Here is a 23,743-nt window from a genome sequence, read left to right on the forward strand (position 1 = left end):
TCTACTGGCAATCTCATCAGATTCCATGGGTTCTATAATCATTTTTAAACCATTGATGTTTCCTAGATCTATATATATCCGGTCTTACCTAATGTCTTCTTTGCTAAACTCCAGTCATTTATTACCAACTACATGAACTACTATACTTATCCCATAGGTATCTCAACATTTCCAAAACAGAACTTGTTATCCTTCTCATATTCTTATAATGATAACAATAATGATAATGAAAGTTAGCATTTATATAGTACTTTAAAGTTTAACAAAGTGTTTTACATATGTTGTCATTTTATTCTAACAATAACCTTGTAAGAAAGGTAATATTAGATGAGAGGTTAAGTGATTTGCTAAGGTCACACAATTATAAAGTGTCTGTTTAGGATATGAATTTAGATCTTCACAACTCCAAATCTGGTAATCTACTACACTACCTAGGTGTTCTTTTGAACTCCCAACATTTGGAAGCCCAGCATCCTCCTTGACTCCTTACTTTCACTCCACATACCAATTTAGTTGCCAAATCTTGTTATTTCTCTCTTTACAATATCTCTTCTGTACAGTTCCTTCTCTCCACTTACATAGCACATAAAGTCAGGCCCCTATCTCTCACCTGGACTGTGGCTGTATCATTAGTTTCCTTTTCTCAAATCTCTATACACTCCAGTCCATTTTTTACTCAGCTGCCAAAGTAAAGAACCCTAAAAGGTAGGTCTGATAACATTTCCACTTGCTTTAGGTTCAAAGTTCCTCATGACCTTGAAGATCAAAAACAAAACTGCCTGGCCCTTAAGGCTCTTCACAATCTGGCCTTTTCCAATTGCCCTCCCGTATTCCATGCATGGTACAGTGAAACTCACCTACTTGGTTGTTCCTTGCCAAAGACTTCAATTCTGGTCTCTATGCTTTTGTATATTTTGGCTGGCTTCCATGCCATGGAAAATGCCATGATTTTCCTCTTCATCTTGGCCTCTTGATATCCCTATCTTCTTTCAAGACTCAATTCAAATGTCACTTTTTCAGTATGGGCTTCCCCTAGTCTCTTGAACTATCACATCTCAGACTCCCTACCTTCAATGTACATAGATATGAATTTATATATTTTTCCCTCATGAGCTTGTAAACTTCTTTGGGGAAAGGATTATTTTTGTCTTTCTGTGTATCTCTATTGTTAAGCACTGTGCCTGGTACACACTAAGTGGTGAATTAATGCTCAGTGACTGATTTCCAACTATTTAAAAATATGTTCAGGTCCCTGAAATCCTTAAAAAAAAAAAAAAAAAAAAACCTTCTCTTGACCTACCCCATAGAAGTACTGTATAGTATCTTGCCTCCCCTTCTTGAAAAAGTTGTTTACATCTTTAGTCATTGCCTCCTTAGCACCTACTGTCCTCTTAACTCCTTGCAATTCTGCTTCAACGTCCAACATTCAAATGAAACTGTTCTCCCAGAGGTTACCTGCCAAATTGAATGATTTATGCTCTGTCCCATCATTCTTATAATTCTACACCTCTCTTAAGCATTGGACACTGCTTTCCCCTTCTCTTTTGACTTAAGATACCACCTTCTTTTAGATATTCTATTTCTCCCTTTTGCTGCTTTGTTATAGTACTTTCTAACTTTTATGTATTTCATTTTGTCTTTGGTTCTTTTCTTCCTACTTCCAACCTTAGTACGTTTCTTCAATACTACTGCTTCAACAATTTTGTTGTTCAGTTGTTTCAGTCATGTCCGACTCTTTGTGACTCATTTGGAATTTTGTTGGCAAAGATACCAGAGTGGTTTGCTATTTCCCTCTCCTGTTCATTTTAAATATGAGAAAACTGAGGCAAAGAGTTGCCCAAGGTCACTCAGCTAATAGGTGTCTGAGGCTGGATTTGAACCTGGTACTCTAGCTACAGAGCCACCTATACAGATAATTCTCACAGCAACATCTCCAGTTCTCTCCACTGCTCCAGAACCACAACTTCAAATGTTTAAAGGACTCTGTCTCAATAGCAATTCATGGAATCAGAACTGAAAGAGTCTTGAAGGCAAGTCTTTATCTTTATCTCCAATAGCACCTACAATATTATTATTACCACAGGGGACCATCCAGCCTTTGCCTGAAAACTTTTAATAAGGAGGGGATCAATTATCTGTAAAGGCAGATCTTCAAAAGTAAAAGAGCCTTGTAATGAAGTTTTTTTCTTTACATTAAATCTAAATCTTTGCAAGAATAGTTGGTCCCCAAACTCATAATGTCTAAAACTGCGTTTATTCTCTTTTCCACAAACCTGGTGGTATTTTTTATACTTTGCTATCTTTGTCAGTGGTAATGCCAGTCACCCAGTCTCCTCAATTTGAAATACTGGTTTTATCCCTATGAAAATTCCTTTTTTCTTCACCTCTTAGATTTAATCAGTTACCAAGTTATTTGGTGCAGGAACTCCTGCAGCCAGGGAAGAACTTCTACCAATGCAAATTAGCACTTGTTCTATAGCTTACTATCTGAGAGAGGTACCTGGGACACTGAGGTAAAATAACTTGCCAGAGTCACAAAGCCGATATGTCTAGTAAATCTAGTTTTTCCTGAGAAGCCACCTTGTCATACCAAGACTTCCTTACTTTCTGCTTATACTTCACATCTTGTTGTGTTTTCTTTAATACAGTGATATTGGCATTCTTGCTGTTCCTGGGACAAGATCAACTCCCATCTTCCAATTCTGGGCACTTTCACTTTCTCTATGCACAGAATGCTTTTCCTTCTAATCTCTGCCTTCCTTTTAAATCTCAACTAAAATCCTACTTTCTATAGGAAAGTTTTCTAATTCTGCTTAATTCTAGTGACTCCCCTCTGGCAATTATTTCCAATTTATTCTGTACAGTGCTTGTCTTTAAATAGTAAATTGAATGAGGTCTCCCTATTAGATTTGTGTTCTTTTTGAGAGCAGGAAGCCTGACTTTACTTTGTAATCCCAGTGCTTAGTATACTATTTGGGACATAGTAGATGCTGGATTTGAAGAGCAGCAGTCAGGACTCTGTTTTGGTTCCTAGCTCTACTGAATCCCAACTTGGGCAAATTAGATAATTTTTATGACCTCTATTTCCTTAAATGTAAAAGAGAAGACTAGACTAGATGACATCTAAGATCCTTCCTAGCTCTAAATATATGATTCTATTTTATACAGATCTATCTGGTCATTTTACTGCTCTGCTAAAAAACTCTTCAATGTGTTCTCATTGAGTAAAGTTTTAATTCCCATCCTCTTCCTTCCTCTTCATAATTTGACCTAACTTCAACCTTTCGCAATCTGATATGATTATAGTTTTTCAATCTTCCAAGGTGGTGGGTTTCCCTTCTTTGAACATCTTTAAAGAAGAGGTGGATAATCAAATATTGGATAGATAAGAATGTTTTTTTTTTTCATTTATGAGTTGTACAAGATATCTGCTCAAGTACCTTCTAATTTTCAAATGATATGACAATACTATAGCCATTCAAAAACTAAACTCTAGCCAAATCATACTACTCACCATCTCCCAATATATTTCTTGTATTTTCTTACTTTCCTGTCTTTGCTCATTTTGTTCTTGATGCATAGAGCAGTTTCCTGATACCTGTTCACTCTGCAACTTAATTCTTACCTTTGACATCCATGAAAACTCCACTGCCACTTTTTTGTACTTCTGATCTCCTCAGTCAATAATGCTATCTTCCCTTACTTATATTACTCAAAGCACTTTTTATACTTGTACTATGTTAACTAGAGCACCCTAGACTTTAAAATCCATAAAACCATATCTTATCTAAACTTTTTATTTGTTAGTGCTTAGTATAGTGTATAGCACAATCTGTACCTGATAAGTGTTTGAACTGAATTTATTTGATAAATATCTGTAAGTACTACATACAACATACTGTATTAGAGGCTGTGAAAAATATAACAATGAATATGAGAGTTCCTCTCAAGAAACTTGTAATCTTGTAAATGGGCAACAATATATAAACTCATGCTTTAAGATAGGGTTTTGAAACACTAAAATGTAGCTAAAATTATGTAAATTCTTGGTAAATAAAGCATCTGGCTACCAGCCTATAATTTAAATAATAATATCACTAATTCTTAATTCTAAATAGTAATATACTTCCTTAAGAATTAAAATAATGTTTAGCAAAACAGTAATGTTATCTAATCCATCTGGAATAAACATGTGATGATCATGATTAACCTGCGAAATATTATTGTGAACACTGTTGCATTGCAGTAATTTGTACTCTTTTGGAAGAACTTAATATTTACTAAATGGAGACGGCAAGGAAAATGGAAATATCAGAGAGAGAGAGAGAGAGAGTGTGTGTGTGTGTGTGTGTGTGTGTGTAGAGATGATACCCTAAAACAAATGAATCATTTGTATGTCCCATTACTATTTAATAGGTGAGAGTCAAGAATTATTTCCTAATGACCTCAAGCTTTTCTGCTTAAACTTTATGTCTGAATTAGGTAGATAGGTGATTAATATTTAGTTTCTTCAGTCTTTGCTCAGAAAAATTGCAAGATTTCTTCATGTTTTCTTGATACTGAAATTCTCAAAATGATATCAGTTTCCATGGTGTTAAACACTCAGCAGATTCAAAAGGAAATTTTTATTTGCCTCATAACACTTTTCTTGGATTTTCACAATTAAAAATCCAAACCAAATGATTATTCTCTATGAAAAGGAATAGTGACTTGTAGATAAGCTACAGCAAAGAAGTGAAATATTGTTAAAGGTTACATGTTCAGTTGGTGATATGCAGCTATGAAATGAACTGGATTTCCTTATTTACTATCCCACTTTGCCATCAGTCTTTACCATGTAGTCAAGGCTTTCCAGAGCTAAATGAAACTCCAGTTAATAAATTATTCTTCCATGGCTAGTTATGTATATCAAATTTTAAACTCTTGTTCATTGCCTATAGTAACAAAGTATAGATAGTTTTGTGACCCTGAAGTTGAACACACAGATAGCTAAGAGGAAACAATGTCTTTTCATATTCCCTAATCAGAAAGAACAATCTCAACAACAGCAGACAAAGTATTTAGAAAGGCTATCATCTAACTTTATCAGACAAGCATGTAAATGACCCTTAAAAACACACAAAACATTTTTGTTCTAAAACAAATACTTCCTTGTTAAATTTTATAGTCAATGTCTTATTTGGACTCATACAGACACTGCTGATTCACTTTATGCCATCTAGTTTTATTACCCTTTTAAAAGGTGATAATACCCTAGGAATCATCAGGTAAGACATCAGAGGCAATAGAACTATTCTTGCTTATAAGAAAAAGAAGGTAAAAATTAAAAACTGGAAATGAATTCCATTTTAATTCATTCATTCACAACTAATTACTAGTTAGTCCAAATGTTCTTGAACTTTGATTTCTGTATGAATACATATGGAAAGCAGAGTGGCTTTTTTTTCATAAGCTAGAATGATTTCTTAGAATCAAACAAATATTTCTCTCCCTTAAAGCTGATGACATTGGAACCAATTTAATTTTCCGTCAATGGCATTTATAAGAGGGTATTTAGGAACACAAACACAGATGTTTAAATGGTCAAACAAACGGAAATACCAAACTCCCACACAACTTACTTAAAAAAAAATTTTCTCATTCATTTAATATGACACACTAAACTCAATTTTACATTTCTTTTAAACTTGTATTCTATCACTTATATTCTACTAGTCACTGTGTGAAACAAACAAAAACTGCCCCCCAAAACCTAAAATCCTAAGATTTTTAAAATTTCCTCCTTTCTATCTAGGGTAACAATTTACATAAGATTTATATAAAGGCACTCCACAAATCCTTATTCACTTTGTGCAAGGGGTTATTGGCTTTAATTGGATATATTTTCTCAGAAATATGGACTGAATATCCTGATGATTATTTTTAGAAATAAGTTTCTCTCTTTATTCAAGCAGAACAAACTCATTGTGCCCATCTAGTCATAGTTTAATGTTGCCAAAAAGGCACTTTAATAAGCTTAAAATGATTACAAGAGTCAGAGAATCCACTATATCTACAAGCAACCTAATCCACCAGGGAGAGCTATCTGAAAGTACAATGTACTACTCTGGGAAATAGTGAGTTTTTCCTCAAATAGTAGGCCAAGCAAAAGTTGGATGACCAATTGTTTTGGATATTATAGAGATTTCTGTTCAGGAATAAATTGGTCTAAATGGCATTTGCGGTCTCTTTCAATTTATACTCTATGATATTAATGGGAGTGTCATAGTTAAGATAATATTATGATTAAGATGAACTGTGAATCCTAACCTAAAGTATGCCTTCCCTGATCCAACCAGTTACATTTTAAATTAATAATATGTTGCTTTAAAAGCTTTCACTCACCATATCTAACTAGTTGCCAAATCCTATTGTGTTTAACATCTTTTCTGTTATCCCCTTCTTTTTTTCTGATACTTTTTGTGTTACAATACCATGTGAGCCCTCATAATCTCACACCTAGACTACTGTAGTACACTACAGGTTGGTCTCAATGCCTCAAGTTTCTTCATTTCAGTCTATCATGTGCCAAAATGATCTTCCTAAAGTGCCCCTCACTTCCGCCATTCAATCAATTTCAGTAGCTCCCTAGAGCCTCCAGGATAAAATATACAATCCTTTATTTGGCTTATAAAGTTCTTCATAACCTGACCCTTTTCTACCTTTCCAGCCTTTTTAGATCTTACACTACCCCATGTACTTGGTGATTCAAGGACATTACTGTCTTAGTTGTTTACTTGAAGATGACATTCCATCACTCTAATAGTTTTTAGTGTTTGTCCCGCATGCCTGGAAGTTTCTCATTCTTTAGTTCTGTTTCTGATTTCCTTCAAGTCTTAGATCAAGTTCTACCTTCTCCACAAAACCTTTCTCAATCTCCTTTAATGCTAGTGCTTTCCCACAGCAAGTTATCTATCCTACACATATCTTGTTCATATGCAGTTGTTTGAGGTTGTTTCCTTATTAGATGCAAGCTCCCTCATAGCAGGGACTACCTTTTTCTTTCTTTGTAACCTGAATTTAGCACAGTGCTTCGTACAGAGTAAGCATTTAATAAATTCTAGCTGATGGAGTCTTTATAAACCATACTCTTTATACCATCAATGCCAGTAAAGACTATCCTTATTTGGGGAAAGTTAGAAGGGGGAGTGGAAAATGCACTGGCTCTGAAGTCAGGAGGACCTGAATTTATATTTGGACTCAGAAACTTAATACTTACTAGTTGTGTATCTCTGGGCAATTCACTTAAACCCAACTGCTTCTCCTTTCCCTCCCCAGAAGGGCTATCTTCATTTTAAAAAAAGATGAATAAAATATATAAGTTTAAAAGGTACAAAAGAATCCCTCTTTTAGGTTAAACTTAAAATCAACAAAATCTCTCTATAAGAGGATTTTTAAAAAGGTTTTCACCGGCAACTAACTTTTTAAAGAGAAGAGACTGTATTTTATGACTTATAAATGCATTTAACAAAGTGGAAAATAACATATTTCAATATCTTTTGCTTCTACCAGATATTCCCTACTTCCACATGAATCCTGATTTTTTTAGCAAAATTGGATAAGGGGATCCCCTGACTCATTTCTGGAGTTAATCAACTTAGCAATAGCCAAAACAATTTTAAAAAAAGCAAATCATATTATCTCTAAATTTGTGAGAAAACATGGTTCTTCCCCTTCTGGTGAAAATCTCTCTATTTATATTACAACTTTCTAAAAAGATTTTGGCTTGGGTGAAATAGATATACAGCTTGTATTAAGAGTGTGGAAAAATCAATACAAATCATCAGTACTACTGAAAAAACCGAAAGCATTCACTATATTGATATGAAGAGAATGATCTTTGTATAAAAAAAGACCACACATTCTCAAGACTAAGCAAACCAACAGAAGATTTGAATCTCCAGCCAGAAAAACTTAGAAAGCTCAGGGGCATTCTGCCAAACTTATGTTAACTGGGTATGTTGGGAATACTTAAAAAATTATAACTTGCCTTTATCAGGAAAAGATTTTAATTACTATGTCCTACCTGACTGAAACTGAAGATTGTTTGTGGACTTGAAGAGATTAATCAAGAACCAGGGAGCAACTATCACCAAGCAAATAGCAGATCAACATTCAGTTAAATCTAAAGGATGAGCAGAGCAATACAGCCAAGATACCATAAGGTCAGTAAAGTAATGTGTCAACAAAGACCGTCTATACAGTATTACCCTGGAATCTCTATGAGTAGGCTCCCAGTATGAGCAAAGTGATAATATTACTCATACATCAGTAATTCTGTAACATAGAAGTGTGACTGAATATCAACTTCAAAATGAACATGTCCAAGTTAGGAAGCAACTTTGTAAGTCAGATAACCAGAGATATCTTGGATTCACTGAGTGAAGCTAACTAACATTAAGGAAAAATTTCATCATAAGCAAAGATCATAACTGACAAGAGAAGGCCAAGCGCCCCTGGCCTGACTTGCCAGAAGATATGGACTTTTAGGAACAGAATCTAATGCTGAGGTGAAATAAAAAATTCTTGATAATTAAAAAAAAAGGAAAAAAAGAAAAGACTAAACAAACCAAAGTGGGATCAAAATAAACTAAATCAAAGAAATTTCATTATATAGTAACTTTATAGAATAGTCTCAGAATCTCAGTTAGAGGGGCTCCTAAAAGCCATCTAATCCAAATAATACTTCAGCAAGAATCCCCTCTACAAAAAATAGTCAATCATTCTTTGCTTGAAGACCTCCAGTGAAGAGAATCCAATATTTCCTGAAGCCTAAGATTCCATGAGTTAATTTGGCTGGGTTATATTACAAACTCATAGTAAGCTCACAATTTACTTAAAACCACCAGATAATTTTCACACAAATTATCATACCTTCTACACATTGCACTTCTAAAGTTAATTATTATTTCAAGTGTAACATTCCTGTTAAGTTCATCTAATTAGATTTGCCTGAATATTTTAGCTTCTTGTTATCTTTAAGAATCAAATGGCTACAGATGTGATTAAACTTTCTGTCTCTTTGCTCTATAGTAAGAGTACCACTAAGGGTTTTGAGAAATGCAGAATGCCCAAACAGGGACACTCACAGGAGACAGTTTCTGTATAAGGTCATGGGCAACATGGACGAGGTTCTTGTCTTCATGGAGACATTTCTGAAACTTTTTGCTCTCTTCATCTTCAAGAAGATCAAAATCAATAGCAGCATCTAGCAGGGCCTGAATTAATCCCTTCCATGATTTCAGAGCTGGAACTTGAGGTGCAACAGCAGCACTGATGCCTGTTCCAATCACAAGCACAAGTTCCCGAGGCTTCTTGGATTTTAAACTTGGGAGCAGCTTCCTGCAGAAAGAAGAATATTTGAGAATTTATTTTCCTAAAGCACTGGCCTGAGAGTGTTACTCCTCTATACAAAAACTCTCAAGAGTTTTTGCCCAAAGAATAAAATACAAATTCTTTAGGCATTTCAAGTCATCCTTGCTCTGGCTCCAATTTACTTATTTTAGTTGAACTTACATGACTCCCCTTCATGCCAAACTGGAGTACTAATAAAATTATCCTTAACTTTATCTGCTTTCAGAACATTCTATTTAATATTCAGGATGTGTTAGCTGTTCACTCAAAACGTTTAATATCTTTACATGATGAAATTCTTAGCCTTCAAAATCAAATCAGGTACACCTCTCTAAGGTCTCTCCTAACCCCCATCTATCTTGAAAGTGAAAGTGATCTCTCCCTCTTCAAATTTTCTTAGGGAATTTTGTTTGGCTCTCTCTTTTGTCCTTATTACATTCTACCTCACATTCTAGTATTCCTGTACATGCTGCATACCACTATTGGGTTTATACTCCTTTAGAGTTACAAAGCACTCTATTTTATCTTACTCTATTTTATCTTATTTTGATCCTTCTGAAAGCCAAGACAGAAGCACTACAAGAAGCACTCTCGTTTTACAGTTGAGGATGGTTCAGTAAGAGTAATGATTTGTTCCTGGTCACAGAGCACTACCAGTACCTTTATGTTAATTACTTAATACATTTTTGTTGGACTGGAAGGACCTTGGTCAGACAGAAAAAATAATATACTAAGAGTACAACTTTCTTACATGCTAAATATTTTAAAAATATTTCCCTCCAAAGTACATGAAGCAGACAGAGCTCATATCAAGAAAGTCTATGCTAAAAAACAAAGCAAGAAAAGAACCAGCTTTAGGAATTAAAAGTGATCCTGAAATTGACTCTTTCTTTCTTTCTTTTATAATCATTCATACTTCAGACAAAACAAAAGGGACAGGAAAGATCCCAAAATTATAGTTCTTGTAGAATAATATAGGTAGATATGACTTAACAAACAAACAAAAGTAACTCAAGAGAAAAAATCCAAACTTGTGATTTGTTTTTTGTTTTTTTTTAATCATTTAGACATCAGGATGACAAAGTCATGGGGATTTTAACCCATATATGTTATATCGATCTTTAAGAAAAAAAATTAATTTTAGGATAAAGATGTGAATAAATTTACCTTTGACATGTTTATGGAATGTGAAATAGGGGCTGGGAAGAAGTGGGAGTTACTAAGTTTCTGAAAGAACTGAGGACCCATACATCTTCTCAAAGAATATGTGCTATACAACAATACTTTTTTCTTTTTTTTAAATTTTTTTTTTTTGTCAAAACATATGCAAGGACAATTGTTCAACACTGACTCTTGAAAAACCTTATGTTCCAATTTTTCCCTCTTTCTCCCCACCCCCTCTCCTAGATGGCAAGTAATCCAACATAACAACATAGTAAAAATATATGTTAAATCCAATATAAGCATACATATTTATACAATTATTTTGCTGCACAAGAAAAATCAGATCTGGGGTGGCAAGGTGGTGCAGTGGAGAGAGCACCAACCCTGAAGTTAGGAGCACCTGAGTTCAAGTCTGCCCCAAACACTTAACATTTTCTATATGTGTGACCCTGGGCAAGACACTTAACCCTAAATGCCTCAGGAAAAAAAAATCAGATCAAAAAGGAAAGAAAATGAGAAAGAAAATAAAATTCAAGCAAATCACAACAAAAGAGTGAAAATGCTATGTTGTGGTCCACCTTCAATTCCCACAGTCTTCTCTCTAGGTGTAGATGGCTCTCATCATAAGATCATTGGAATTGGACCGAATCATCTCAACAATACTCTCTTACAGATGAGAAAATATAGTAAGTTTAAGTATTTTGCCTATAGTCAAAGAGCTAATAAATATCAGAAGAAGGATTTTTTGATGTCTAGTCTAGCTCTACTATCCCACTCTAGACAAGGAGTAATAGAAGAATAGTGTGATATAGTCTGATAACTGAATTTCAGAGTTAAGGATAAAGGATGTAAGTTGAATAATTATAAGAAAATTTTGTAGATAATGTGGAGAGATGTAAAACAGGTCAATGGTTGAATTTGAGAATGAGAAATTTCAGAGAAATTAAGGAAAATCTGAAGAACAATATCCAAGCTCTTATGAATAGAGATTCTAGATTATAACAGAACTATATTCAGAGACAATTAAGGAAAAGCAAAGAAGATTACAGAATAGAACCTGAAGAGGTAAGCTCAACAATGACAAGGATAAAGTATTTGGCAAAGACAAGGCAGCTAGATAATGAAGTCAATGAAATGGTAGGCCTAATGTAAGGAAGACCTGAATTCAAATCTGGCCTCAGGTTCTTACTAGCTTTGTGACTCTGGGCAAGTCACTTAACCCTGTTTGCTTCGGTTTCTACGTCTGTAAAATGAGTGAGAGAAGGAAAAAGCAAACCATGTTAGTATCTTTGCCAAGAAAAGCCCAAATAGGGTCATGAAGAGTCTGACAGGGCTGAATGACGACAATAGAGAAGACAAAATAAGCAAGAAAAGCTAAGTGGAACAATCAAAGGATCAAACTAATTAATTGATAAAATGGATTAAAGACTTTTGTTGTTTCTATTGTGAAGTCAGTCTTGTCCCCTTCTTGGATTAGTGGATGAGGTGGGGCAAACCAGTGAAACCAATCAGAGATTAGTGTAAGGCTGAAGGGAGATGGCTATGGCCTTGAAAATTGTTGATATGTGGGCACAGTGGATAGAGCACCAGCCCTGAAGTCAGGAGGACCCGAATTCAAATCTGGTCTCAGACACTTAACACTTCCTAGCTGTATGACCCTGGACAAGTCACTTAACCCCAATTGCTTCAGTGAAACAAATAAATAAAATAAAATAATAATAACAATAACAATAAAAAAGAAAATTGTTGATATAAGGAATCTGACTGGTTGTCAAGTTATTAAGAAGTGATAAATGAATGTAAATGTTTTAACTACATGTTTAAGACTGAGGGAGTAAATACCTTCAAACAGATTCAAAAAACAAATGGAAAATCTCAACCATTATAGAGAGTAAAGGGACTTGTGCAATTATAAGTGTTTGTATCTCTGTTAAATAACTGTTATATGTTCCAAATGTTGACTGATCTTTCTGTATGAGAAGGCAAATGGACTTAAATACCTCTCTTTATTGCAAATTGTGAGGGAGAATGAAGGAAGCAGAAGTAAAACTTCAGTGGAAAAGAATAGATCTGAGGTAAAAGAAAGAAGACTTCACCTCTATCAAAATGAGAAAATAGAAAGGGTTACACAGAGAAGGGAATGAAAAAGACAGCTGTACAATTAAAGCTTAAAAAGAGATTTGAGACTTGTCTTTCAGAAGAGGGAGCTAGACAGAGTTAGGGAGCTTTCTGAAGAGAAAGAAGTTGCTTATGATACCAAAAATGATATAAAAGAGCCAAAGAAGCTATCAGATGAGAGATGATTCAGAAAGAATCAGAGGAAAAAAGTAATAATATTTTACAAGCTTCTAATCAGGGGTCCTGGAACAGATATGTGTTATCCTGATAACAATAAAACTGTTTGTTGTCTTTTTGGGGGATGTATCCAAGATATAACAAAAAACCTCTCAAAGCATTGTTCTAAATCTCAATTTTTGGTGATTCATGTTGTCACAAATGATACTTTCAGAATAAATGTACTGCCAATGATTATAAAATTTATATAGCACAAGTTGTTTATCATTACTGCTCTATTGAAGACACAAGTGTGCAGGAGAGAAAAATTAAGTCAGAAAGTGAACAGATGGCAATTCTAAGGTAATATTTAAGATTTCTGGTTTGGGGATTTAGGTTTCTGAATCATAGCTTACAATATAGGGCTGGCAGAGATTCCTGATAAGAGAAGAAATAAACCTAACACAAGCTGGGAATAATGTATTTTCTAAGTGTCATACAAAGTAGTGAAAACAGCTTTAAACTTAAAAAAAAAAAAAAAAAAGGCAGGGAAGGAGAAGATTGCTTATGTATATTCCCTAGGTTAGATATTATAAAGAATAGCTACAAAAGAAGAATAACAAGTAAGAAATCTAAAGGTTCAGAGAAAACATGATCCAAGAAGGGAGTCAATTAAACCCATGGTCTCGAGTATATATCTATCAATGTCTAAAGATAAGGCAACAAATAGAAGAAACTAAGTTCCTAATGCAAAGGGGTATATTTGGCTTCAGAGTTATAGTTGAAGGAATATAAAGCATGATGATATAGTCTACGCCTCTTGATGGATATACCTTATTCAAAAGAAGACAAATCAAAACAGAGGTGGGTTAGGATATATTAACAAAGTATACTCACATGAGGAAATCCAGGAACAAAGAACAGGAAATATGATGCAGAAATTATAAAATGGTTATAAGAATAATAAACAAAAAATAATTTGGTCATATTAATGACAAAATTGTGCTGTATATCCTGTACATCACAGGATACCTGAATTAGATGAAGGGATTTGGAAACATCACAATTCTGGCACAGAGGTATAACAAAGTAGTGATGAGGAACTTCAATTATATCCAGATATCTGCTGTTGCTTTCTCTCTGCCAAAAGCAAAGCTACTAATAACTCCTTGACTTACCTTAGTGGTTATGTTATCTTTCAGAAATTGGAGGAAGTAATAAGAGGAAATTCTATTTTGGATCTTATTCTCACCAAACAATGATTCTGGGGTTGAAAGGATGAGAACGCTGGGGCATGGGAAGAGATCATTTTTTCTAGAGTTTATGACAGAGAAGAGGAAAGTCAGACATAGTCTGACATGTACTCCATATATTGGGAAAGCAAATTTTATTGAGATTCAAAGGAAGGAAGGTAGGTTCCCATGGACTAAAATGATTTAAAGGAAGTCAGCACAGGAGAGTGGGGAGATGCTTGAAAATTAAATTCTGAAGATATAAAGAGAAACAATTCTAACGTAGAGGAAACAGGGGATTTATCTAGGGATACTAATTCGAACAAGAAGAAAACTCATTAACCAACTTGGATTTTAAAAGAAACCAAAGGATTATTTTATAGAGCTAGAAAAAAAATAACAGAATTCATCTGGAAGAGTAAAAGGTGAAGAATATCAAGGAAATTAGTTGGGAGGGAGGGGAAGGAGGAGAAGGCGGCGGCCTAGCTATACCAGATCTAAAACTATATTATAAAATAGCAATCATCAAACCCATTTGGTACTGACCAAGAAACAAGAGTGGTGGATCAGTGGAATAGACTTGGTCTATAAAATACAGCTGTAAATGATTACAGTAGTAATCTACTGTTTGTTAAACCCAAAGATTTCAGTTTCGGGGATAAGAACTCACTACACTTGACAAAAAGTGCTGGGAAAAATGGAAAACAGTATAGCAGCAACTAAGCACAGAAAAGATCAAAATGATACATGATTTAAACATGAAGAGTAATATCATAAGCAAACTAGGAGAGCAAGAAATAGTTCCCTTGCCAGATCCATAGAGAAGGATAGAATTTATGCCCAAAGGATGGAATGGATAATTTTTTTTGACATTAATTAAAAAGTTTTTGCAGCCAAGATTAGAAGGAAAGCATAAGTATAGGAAACAATTTTTACAATCAGTATTTCTTACAAAAGCCTAATTTCTTGAATACATAGAGAACTGAGTAAAATTTCTAAAAATACAAGACATTCCCCAATTGATAAATGACAAAGGATATGAACAGGCAATTTTCAGAAGAAATTAAAGCCATCTATAGTCATATAAAAAAATGTTCTAAATTACCATTGATTAAAGAAATGTAAATGGGGAAAATTGGGACACTAATTCATTGTTGGTAGAGTTGTGAACTGATCCAATCATTCTGGAGAGAAATTTGGAACTATGTCCAAAGGGCAATCACGCTGTGAAAATCCTTAGATCCAGCAATACCACTACTACATCTGTATTCCAGAGATCACGAAGGACCAACATGTATAAAATATTTTTAACAGCTCTTTGTCTGGTAGCAAAGAACAGGAAATTGGGAGACTATCCATCAATTTGGGGAATGTTTGAACAAGTTGTAATATATGAATGAATGGAATAAGAAATGATGATTTCAAAAAAGCCTGGAAACACTTACATGAACTGATGCTGAATGAAGTAAGCAGAACCAAGAAAACACTGTATCTATATAACAGCAATACTGTGTGATGATCAACTATAACTGTATCGATATACTTACATATATAGTATGTATATATGTATGATGATCACTGTATGATGATCAACTATAATAGACTTAACTCTTCCGAGCAATACAATGATCCAAGATAGTTCCAAAAGAATCATGATAGAAAATAAGAGAAAGAAAACTATAGCATCTGAATGCAGATTGAAGCATACTATTTTTTTCATAATTATAACTTTTTATTGACAGAACCCATGCCAGGGTAATTGTTTACAACATTATCCCTTGGATTCACTTCTGTTCCCTTCCCTCCCTCCACCCCCTCCCCCAGATGGCAAACAGTCCCATACATGTTAAATATGTCACAGTATATCCTAGATACAATATATGTGTGCAGAACCGAACACAGGAAGAATTGGATTCAGAAGGTAAAAATAACCCGGGAAGAAAAGCAAAAATGCAAGCAGTTTACATTCATTTCCCAGTGTTCTTTTTTTGGGTGTAGCTGATTGAAGCATACTATTTTCATTTTTTTTGTTTTTCTTTTTTTCCCCTTGCTTTCCCTTTTTGTTGTTTCTTCTTTCACAACATAAGTAATGTGGAAATATGTTTACATAATTACACAAGTATATTCCATATCAGATTGCTTGCCGTGGGGCAGTGAGAGGGAGAAGAGAAAAAATCTGAAACTCAAAATCTTATAAAAAATGTCTAAAAAATATAAAGAAGATGGAAACAATGCCTGCTAATAGAAGATAAAATAGAATAAATAAATAGAATCCAACTGGAGTAAGTTTAGACTAATAATAAAAGCTTAAGCTCTACTGGGAAAGAAAGGAGGATCAAAGAAGAGACAGAACCTTTGCTTGGGGGTGGACAAGGTAATGATAATTGATAAAAGAAACAAAGTAGAACTGCTCAATTTTTATTCTTTTTTCTTTTCATAGGAGAAGGATCTTTTATGCTGGAAATGATAAAACAAAATTACTAACAGGGAACTGTACTGATGAGGTTTAGTGCAGGGCAGAGTTGTGGGAATCCCCTCTGGTAGGCCCACAGGTCCTTTGTAAAAGAATTTTCAAACTTGAAAAGTTAGACTGGCAAAAGAAGTTTATTGGCACTGGGAAGTTAGCTTTTGCTAGGAGGCTGACTTCCTTAGTGGCAAGGTCTCAACAGAGAAGTAAAGGACTGGCAGAGAGAGAAAGTTCCTAGCAGAAAAATCCCAACAGAGAAGTAAAGACGGGTGTAGTCCTGTTAGGGAAACAGGTGAAAGAGATAAAAGAGGGATTAAGGCTGAAAAGAGAATGTCTTTTCAGGGCAAAGGGTCTCATAGGCAGCCATGTCAAGGGAGGTCCTTGGGTCTGGCATGATTCCTGCTTTGGCCTCTTTGCAAGGAGTTAAATCCCGTTGCCCCTTTTTATAACTGAATTTTTGGCTAGAGGCTGGGGGTAGTTTGAGTTGAAATCAGACAGAGATCTTCCCCAAATTGAATAGAAATTTTAATGAGTGTCCCTGGACTAATCTCCAACTCAATAAAGGGTGTAATCAGTAATGAGTGTTATCAGTGGAGGGTGTGCTGGTCTCTTTCAGGATAACAGAATGAAACTGCTTGTCTTGATTCCCTTTTGCAAAGGGAAGGATTCAAGGAAAATTTCTCCTTCAAGGAGTTTCTACCTCATACCCTTCCCCCTACCAAGTCAAGAGAGACAGTATCAGGGATACCCCCATCAATGCCAGAAGGTACTCCTGAACTGATGAGACTGCAAATCTACTGAGTATATCTCTTTTAAGATGATTTTTGCACTGGAAATGACAAAATAAAACATTTCTATTAGGGAGGTGAAATCCAAAAATAAGGAAATACCTTACTAGCAGCCCTGATGAGTACAAAGTCACTTGTCCTGGATGAACTACATCCTCTAGTCTTAAAAGAACTGACAGAGATGATTCCTGAGCCATTGTGAGTGATAGATGAAAGATCACAAAAATCAGGAGAGGCACAACATAATTAGAGAAGGGCAAACATTGGCTTAATTTTCAAAAAAAAGGAAGAAAAAATAACTTACCAACTAAAGGTCACTCACTGAACTTGGCTTCAATTCCTGAAAAGTCACTGAAATGGTTGGTAAAAACTTGGAAAGGAAGTGGTAATGATAAAGGGCCATTATGGTTTTATATAAGAACAAGTCATACCAAATTAACTTTATTTCCTTTTTGATAGGATTATTAAACTAGCAAATGAGAATGGTATGGATATAGTTTGCCTAAATTTTAAATGATTTCTAAAAACCATGTTGAAATATTCTTGTGAAGATGATAAGAGAGATATGGATTAGACCACGGGTGGGAAATATTCATCCTGCAGGGCTGATAAGGCCCACAAAATTATTTGTTAAAGCAGGCACAGGCAACAATGAGCTAAAAGCTAGGTAGAACAAGCTCCTACCACTTGAGTTCTATAAGTTGACAATGTACATGGGTTGTGAATATTATAAATATCCAAATGGCTCTTGAAGAAAAAAGGTTTCCCACCCCTGGATTAGACAATAGTACAATCAGATGGATTTAAATATGACAAAAGATCTCTAGTACATCACAGAAATCTGTGATTTTTTTTTTTTAACATTTTACTAATGATAATGAGTTGAATAAAGGCATAAAAGGTATGTTCATCAAATTTGCAGATGACAAAAACCCGGGTAGGTCAGTTAAGATAGTGGATGACAGAATCAGATCTAAAAAGTGTAATAGGCTAGCATTGAACTTTCTCCTTGAAGGAGTTTCAGAGAGAGAGTTTTGGGGTCTCCCTTCATCACTCTGATGTAATAAAGACTCTGTGGTCCCCTGATCTTTGTGGGGGAAGCCTGGATCAGAAAACTCTGAATCTCCAGAAGACCCCTCCTCTGGGATATTTTTATTCTCTGGCCTCTGGGAAACCCCTAAAATAATCCCCATCTTCAAGTCATTTGGAGATCCTGGCCTGGGGAATAATCACCACCCATTATTGATCTGGAAATTATTCCCTCAATTTATCTGGAGATCATCCCTAAGCTTGGGTAACAGAAAACTAAATAAAATTGAACTCTGTATCCCAAATAGCTGCTACCATCTAATCAGGAGCCCACTGAGAACTGCTCAGTGAAAATAAACGCATTTTTGCCAAAACCTTACATAGAGACTGGGACTGCAGAATTTCACCCCTCAACAGTCTTGTTTTGAGGATACCATCATTTATTATTTGGGGGACAAAACTGAGCTTTCTTTACTCTCCCTGCCTCTATTGCCATTTCCTTGATTTAGTGAAATATCAAAAAAAAAAGAATATTGCTTTTAGTCTTGAGAAGTGTAGTACTGGGGTAAAAATCAACTATTACTACCATTACCCTCCCTTCTCTCTCTTTACTTGCTTATGTAAAACATAGGCCTTTAAAAAAAAAAAAAGATTCAAGTTCTGAGGAATCATCTTTGCTTTGATAGCTTTTGACAACACAAGCTCTATGAAAAACCCAACATGCCAAATAGATGGAACATGGAACAGGCTATTCCTCTGCATCAGACAACAATAATCATTACCTCTGTTCTTGAGATTCTATTCTCTTCCTTACCTTGGTTTTTTGGTGGGGGGTGCTCCATCACTGAAGAATCCAAAAATATCGTCTATATCAGAGGGTTGGCTCCCTGTAGAAGCCATCCAGTTTCTAAAATAGATTAAACATAGAAACTAAGATATTAAGGATCAGATTAACCCAGAAGTATACCAGTGAGAAATTCAGGGACAAACATATATCAGATTCCATAAATTTTATTGTTTTGAAGGTTTTTATGAAGGTTTTTTATGCTAAAACTTCTCTGGATGGTAATTTCTCAGTTTTTTTTTTTTTTTTCTTTTCTCCCTGCCCATTCCTCCCCTTTGTACTCTTTATCTCTTCCTTTTATGGAACCAAAATCTTTTAGTTGATCAGGTCAGATCTTCCTCTGAACCAAACTGCCTCAAATGAAAAAATTCATAAATTATATCACAAATTCATTGAAAAGAATAGACTTCCTTGAAACTATAAAATTTTTGAGTCTGATGAGGACAATTTGTCTGTTACTTGAGAGTCCACCTAAATTCTGGCAAATGATTAGATCCACAAATGGTCAACATTTTATCAAGATTAAGATTTTCTGAATATACTAATATTGTGCCCTAAGATACATAGATGAATTGAGAAATATTATTATTATTATTTTTTTTGGTGGAGGCAATTGGGGTTAAGTGATTTGCCCAGGGTCATAGCTAGGAAGTATTAAGTGTCTGAGGCCACATTTGAACTCAGGTCCTCCTGACTTCAGAGTTGGTGCTCTATCACTGAGCCATCTAGCTGCTCCTGAAATATTAATTTTTAATTGGACAATTTATTAAAATTGACTTTGGCCACAAGGGATTCACAACCAAAGCATGTAGCCCCTAACACAAGGACCAAGGGCCTTTTATAGGGTCTAAAGAAACCAGCAAAAAACATTAGCCCACTTTCTTTTCTGACACATTTGCAAAATGTGTTTTTAAGGAGATATAACGAAAACAGAGGGGGGCAAGGAGATAGAAATATTGCAAGAGATTTCTGCTCCTAATATTATGCAGGAGGGAAGGAGACAAGAATCTTTTAAGGAATGCAAAAGGGGTTTTGGGATTTCTGGGTCATTTTAAGTTCTTAAACAGAGTTTTCCTGGGGAGTTGGAGTTATGGTTGTAAAGGCCCCAATCAGATCATTTGACAATACTTAAAGAAACTAATAGATCAGGAATAGAATGGTCAATATAGGCACAATATGCGAATTAGTTACTTCTAAGACATTACCCAGTTGATGAACCTTGGAATAAATTTCCTTTAGGGGGAAAAAAAAAAAGACTGAACATTGAGTTAATTTCATGGGCTCTCTCTCTTCCTCTACAGTATACTATACAGATGTTGTTAAAGACAGATTTCAGAAACAGATCTGCAATCTACATAAGGTAAGTAGAAAAAAAAAACACATATGAACATTAGCAAAGTTGTTTGAGCAACTTGCTAATATTTTAGGGATTGAAAACTACACAGTGGGAATAGTATTTTAGCTGAGACATAAAAAATACAACCTATTTCTTTTAGTATTTTTGAGAACATTATATTACTGTTAATCTTTTAAAAAACATTATTTTATGCTTATGTGTTTTTGAAAGTTCCTTAGTGCTAAGGAAGTACAAGTTATTAATCACCTACTACTACGTGCCAAGCACTGTGCTAGATCCTAGGAATACAAGTACAAAGAATGAGACCACTCATATTTGCAAGTAGACAACAATGCATATAAAAACTATATATTGTACAGATAAAATGTGATTAACAAATTAGTTAAGTATAAAGTAGTTTGGGAAGGAGAGTACTCACTAGGAGTTGGTGGGGATAAGAAAAGGCTTCATGAAAAAGCTGTGCTTCAGCCATATATTAAAAAAAAAAAAAACAACAAAACTTTTTTACTGATATTTTCAGTTTCTTACATTAGTATTCCATGTATTCCTCCTCCCCTTCTCTAAAAACCATCTCATATGATAAACTGTAGTTTTTTTATGGAAGGAAAAAGAAGTTATACACACACACACACCCCTGACCAATACATCAATAAAATCTGAAAACACGTAATGTTTTACCTGTAACTTTCCGAATTCCTTGAGGGCATAGATTGGGAATGTCTTCGCTTATCTTTTCATCTGAGTATTACTTGAGCTTTATAATGTTTGCTACTTTTATCTGTAATTTTTTTTGGTGCTTTCCCCCCCATTTATATTAGTGTTAATTATTGTGTATACTGTGTATACTTGGCTCAACTTACTTAATTTTGCACTATATATATATAATATTTTGCATTTATTAAATGCTTACTTTGTGCCAGGCAATGTGCAGAGCTGGGGAAACAAAAAGAAGAGAAAGATAGTTCCTGCCCTCAAGAAGCTTACAGTCTAATGGAGGAGACAAGATGCAAATAAATACATATATGCAAGGTATATACCATGTTTCCCCAATAATAAGACCTATCCCGAAAATAAGCCCTATTGAGATTGCTACTGTAGTGAAGGTGTGCTACATGCTACATTACGGTACCCTCTGTATGCACCGTTCCCCTCCCATCCCCCCCCATGTGAAGTCATGGGAAAGAATTACTGACAGCTGTGTCTCCAAGGCACTATGAATAGGTTACCTGGACAAGACATGTTCATTTAAAGAGAGCTATATTGATGGACATGACAGATTGGGTCCACTTCTTCTGAAGGAAATAGACGCGCAAGAAATCCAGGACGGAATTCAGGGTATGGACACTTATGACGATGTTGTTGAAGAAGATGACATGATCATTATTGAATAAAGGTACTTCTTTTTGTTCACATTTACCTGCTTATTAAAATTGCTGTCAATGTTCATTAAAATAAGCCCTCCCCTGAAAATAAGCCCTCTGGGGTTTTTCTGTCAAAAAAAAATTTAATAAGACAGTGTCTTATTATCAGGGAAACACGGTATAAGATAAATAAGAAATAATCAACAGATAGGAAGTCACTGGAATTAAGAGCAGTTACGGTTTTTAATTAAAAGTTAAAAAATAAACCTAGAAGGTCAGTAATTAACAGTAGAGGAGAGAGAGAATTCTATATATGAGGGGAAGAGAAAAAAAAATGCCAGGAGCTGAGAGAAAGTACTTATATTTTCATTTTTAATAATAGCCCCCCTATTTCCAAAATATAAGCAAAAACAGGCTCCAACACCCACCCCTGCAAAACCTTGTATCCCAAACCTTTGTCCCTTCACTTCACCCCTTACCCCAGACGGCAAGCAATCCAAACAGGTCAAACACATGCAATGACGAAGTATTTACTGGAAAACATTCCAGTGTATCACCACTGCAGCTTCAACTGTATTTTAAAAGTTGAGAGATTATGAAGTAGAGGAAAGGTAAGCATGCATTCCATGTATGAGAAAGAGTCAGTGCAAAGTCAAAGTGACATGAGGTAAAGTGTCATGAGCAAAGAAAGGGCCAATATGATCTGACTTCTGAATATAGGAGGAGGATTATGTCCAATGAGCTTGGAAAAGAGGTTGGTGCCAGATTGCAAATGGCTTGAAAAGTTAAAAAGAAATCTAATCCCTCAATTCATGTAGGTATTGCCCTAATTCAGCCTCTCATTACTTTTCACCTAGAATCAATAGGAAGCCATTAACTAGGTAGGGGAATCACAAGGTGAAATTTATGCCTTAGGAAAATTACTTTAGCTATAGATATAAGAGACTAGTGTGTTGAGAAAAATAAGGCAATTTGATCCAGCAGTGTTTCTCTTGGGCCTATATCCCAAAGAGATCTTAAAGGAAGGAAAGGGACCCACATGTGCAAAAAATGTTTGTGGCAGCTCTTTTTGTAGTGGCAAGAAACTGGAAACTGAGTGGACGCCAATCAATTGGAAAATGGATGAATAAGTTATGGAATATGAATGTTATGGAATATTATTGTTCTATAAAAATGATCAGGAAGATGATTTCAGAGAGACTTACATGAACTGATGCCAAGTGAAATGAGCAGAACCAGATCATTGTATACAGCAATGTCAATATTATGCAATGATCAATTCTGATGAACCTGACTCTTTCCAACGAGATGACTGATGCCAGTTCCAAAGATCTTGTGATGAAGAGAGACATCTACACCCAGAGAGAGGACTGTAGAAACTGAATGTGGATCACAACATAACATTCTCACTCTTTTTGTTGTTGTTACTTTGCATTTTGTTTTCTTAATCATTTACTTTCCTTTTTGATCTGATTTTTCTTGTGCAGTAAGAGAGAATTAAGGCAAGAAAGAACAATTAAAAGATGCTGTTGCACTAATCTAGGTGAAAAGTAATGAGAGTCTGAATTAGGATAGTACCTACATGAATAGAAAGATTAGTTGTGAGAGGCAGAGAGACAGAAACAATAAAATAGGGCAACAAGACATAGGTCATGAATTGAGAGCTGAGAAGATTATATAGCACCCTCACAAACATAGGAAAATCTGGAAGGGATGGAATTTTTGCAGGGAAAAATGAGTTCATTTTGGACATGTTGGATTTGTAATGTCTCTAGGACAGCCAATTTAAAATGTGCAACACACAGTAGGTGCTAAGGACTGAAGCTCAGGAGAG

The 23,743-nt window shown here is 35.0% G+C and overlaps 1 protein-coding gene across 2 annotated transcripts in view; it reads right to left on the reverse strand.

The window, feature by feature from the left end:
* FAM118B (family with sequence similarity 118 member B) overlaps nucleotides 1-23,743 on the reverse strand; it is a 100,453-nt gene that overhangs the window by 23,336 nt on the left and 53,374 nt on the right. For both annotated transcript variants that reach the window (XM_051986712.1, XM_051986711.1), the window contains exons 2-3: nucleotides 19,162-19,254; nucleotides 9,129-9,381 (exon numbers count right to left, since the gene is read on the reverse strand). In XM_051986712.1, coding sequence (XP_051842672.1) covers nucleotides 9,129-9,381; nucleotides 19,162-19,247 — 339 coding nt within the window. In that variant the 5' untranslated portion in view covers nucleotides 19,248-19,254. The remainder of the gene's footprint in view (nucleotides 1-9,128; nucleotides 9,382-19,161; nucleotides 19,255-23,743) is intronic.

Source organism: Antechinus flavipes, chromosome 3 (assembly GCF_016432865.1).
Source record: "Antechinus flavipes isolate AdamAnt ecotype Samford, QLD, Australia chromosome 3, AdamAnt_v2, whole genome shotgun sequence".
Lineage (NCBI taxonomy): Eukaryota > Metazoa > Chordata > Mammalia > Dasyuromorphia > Dasyuridae > Antechinus > Antechinus flavipes.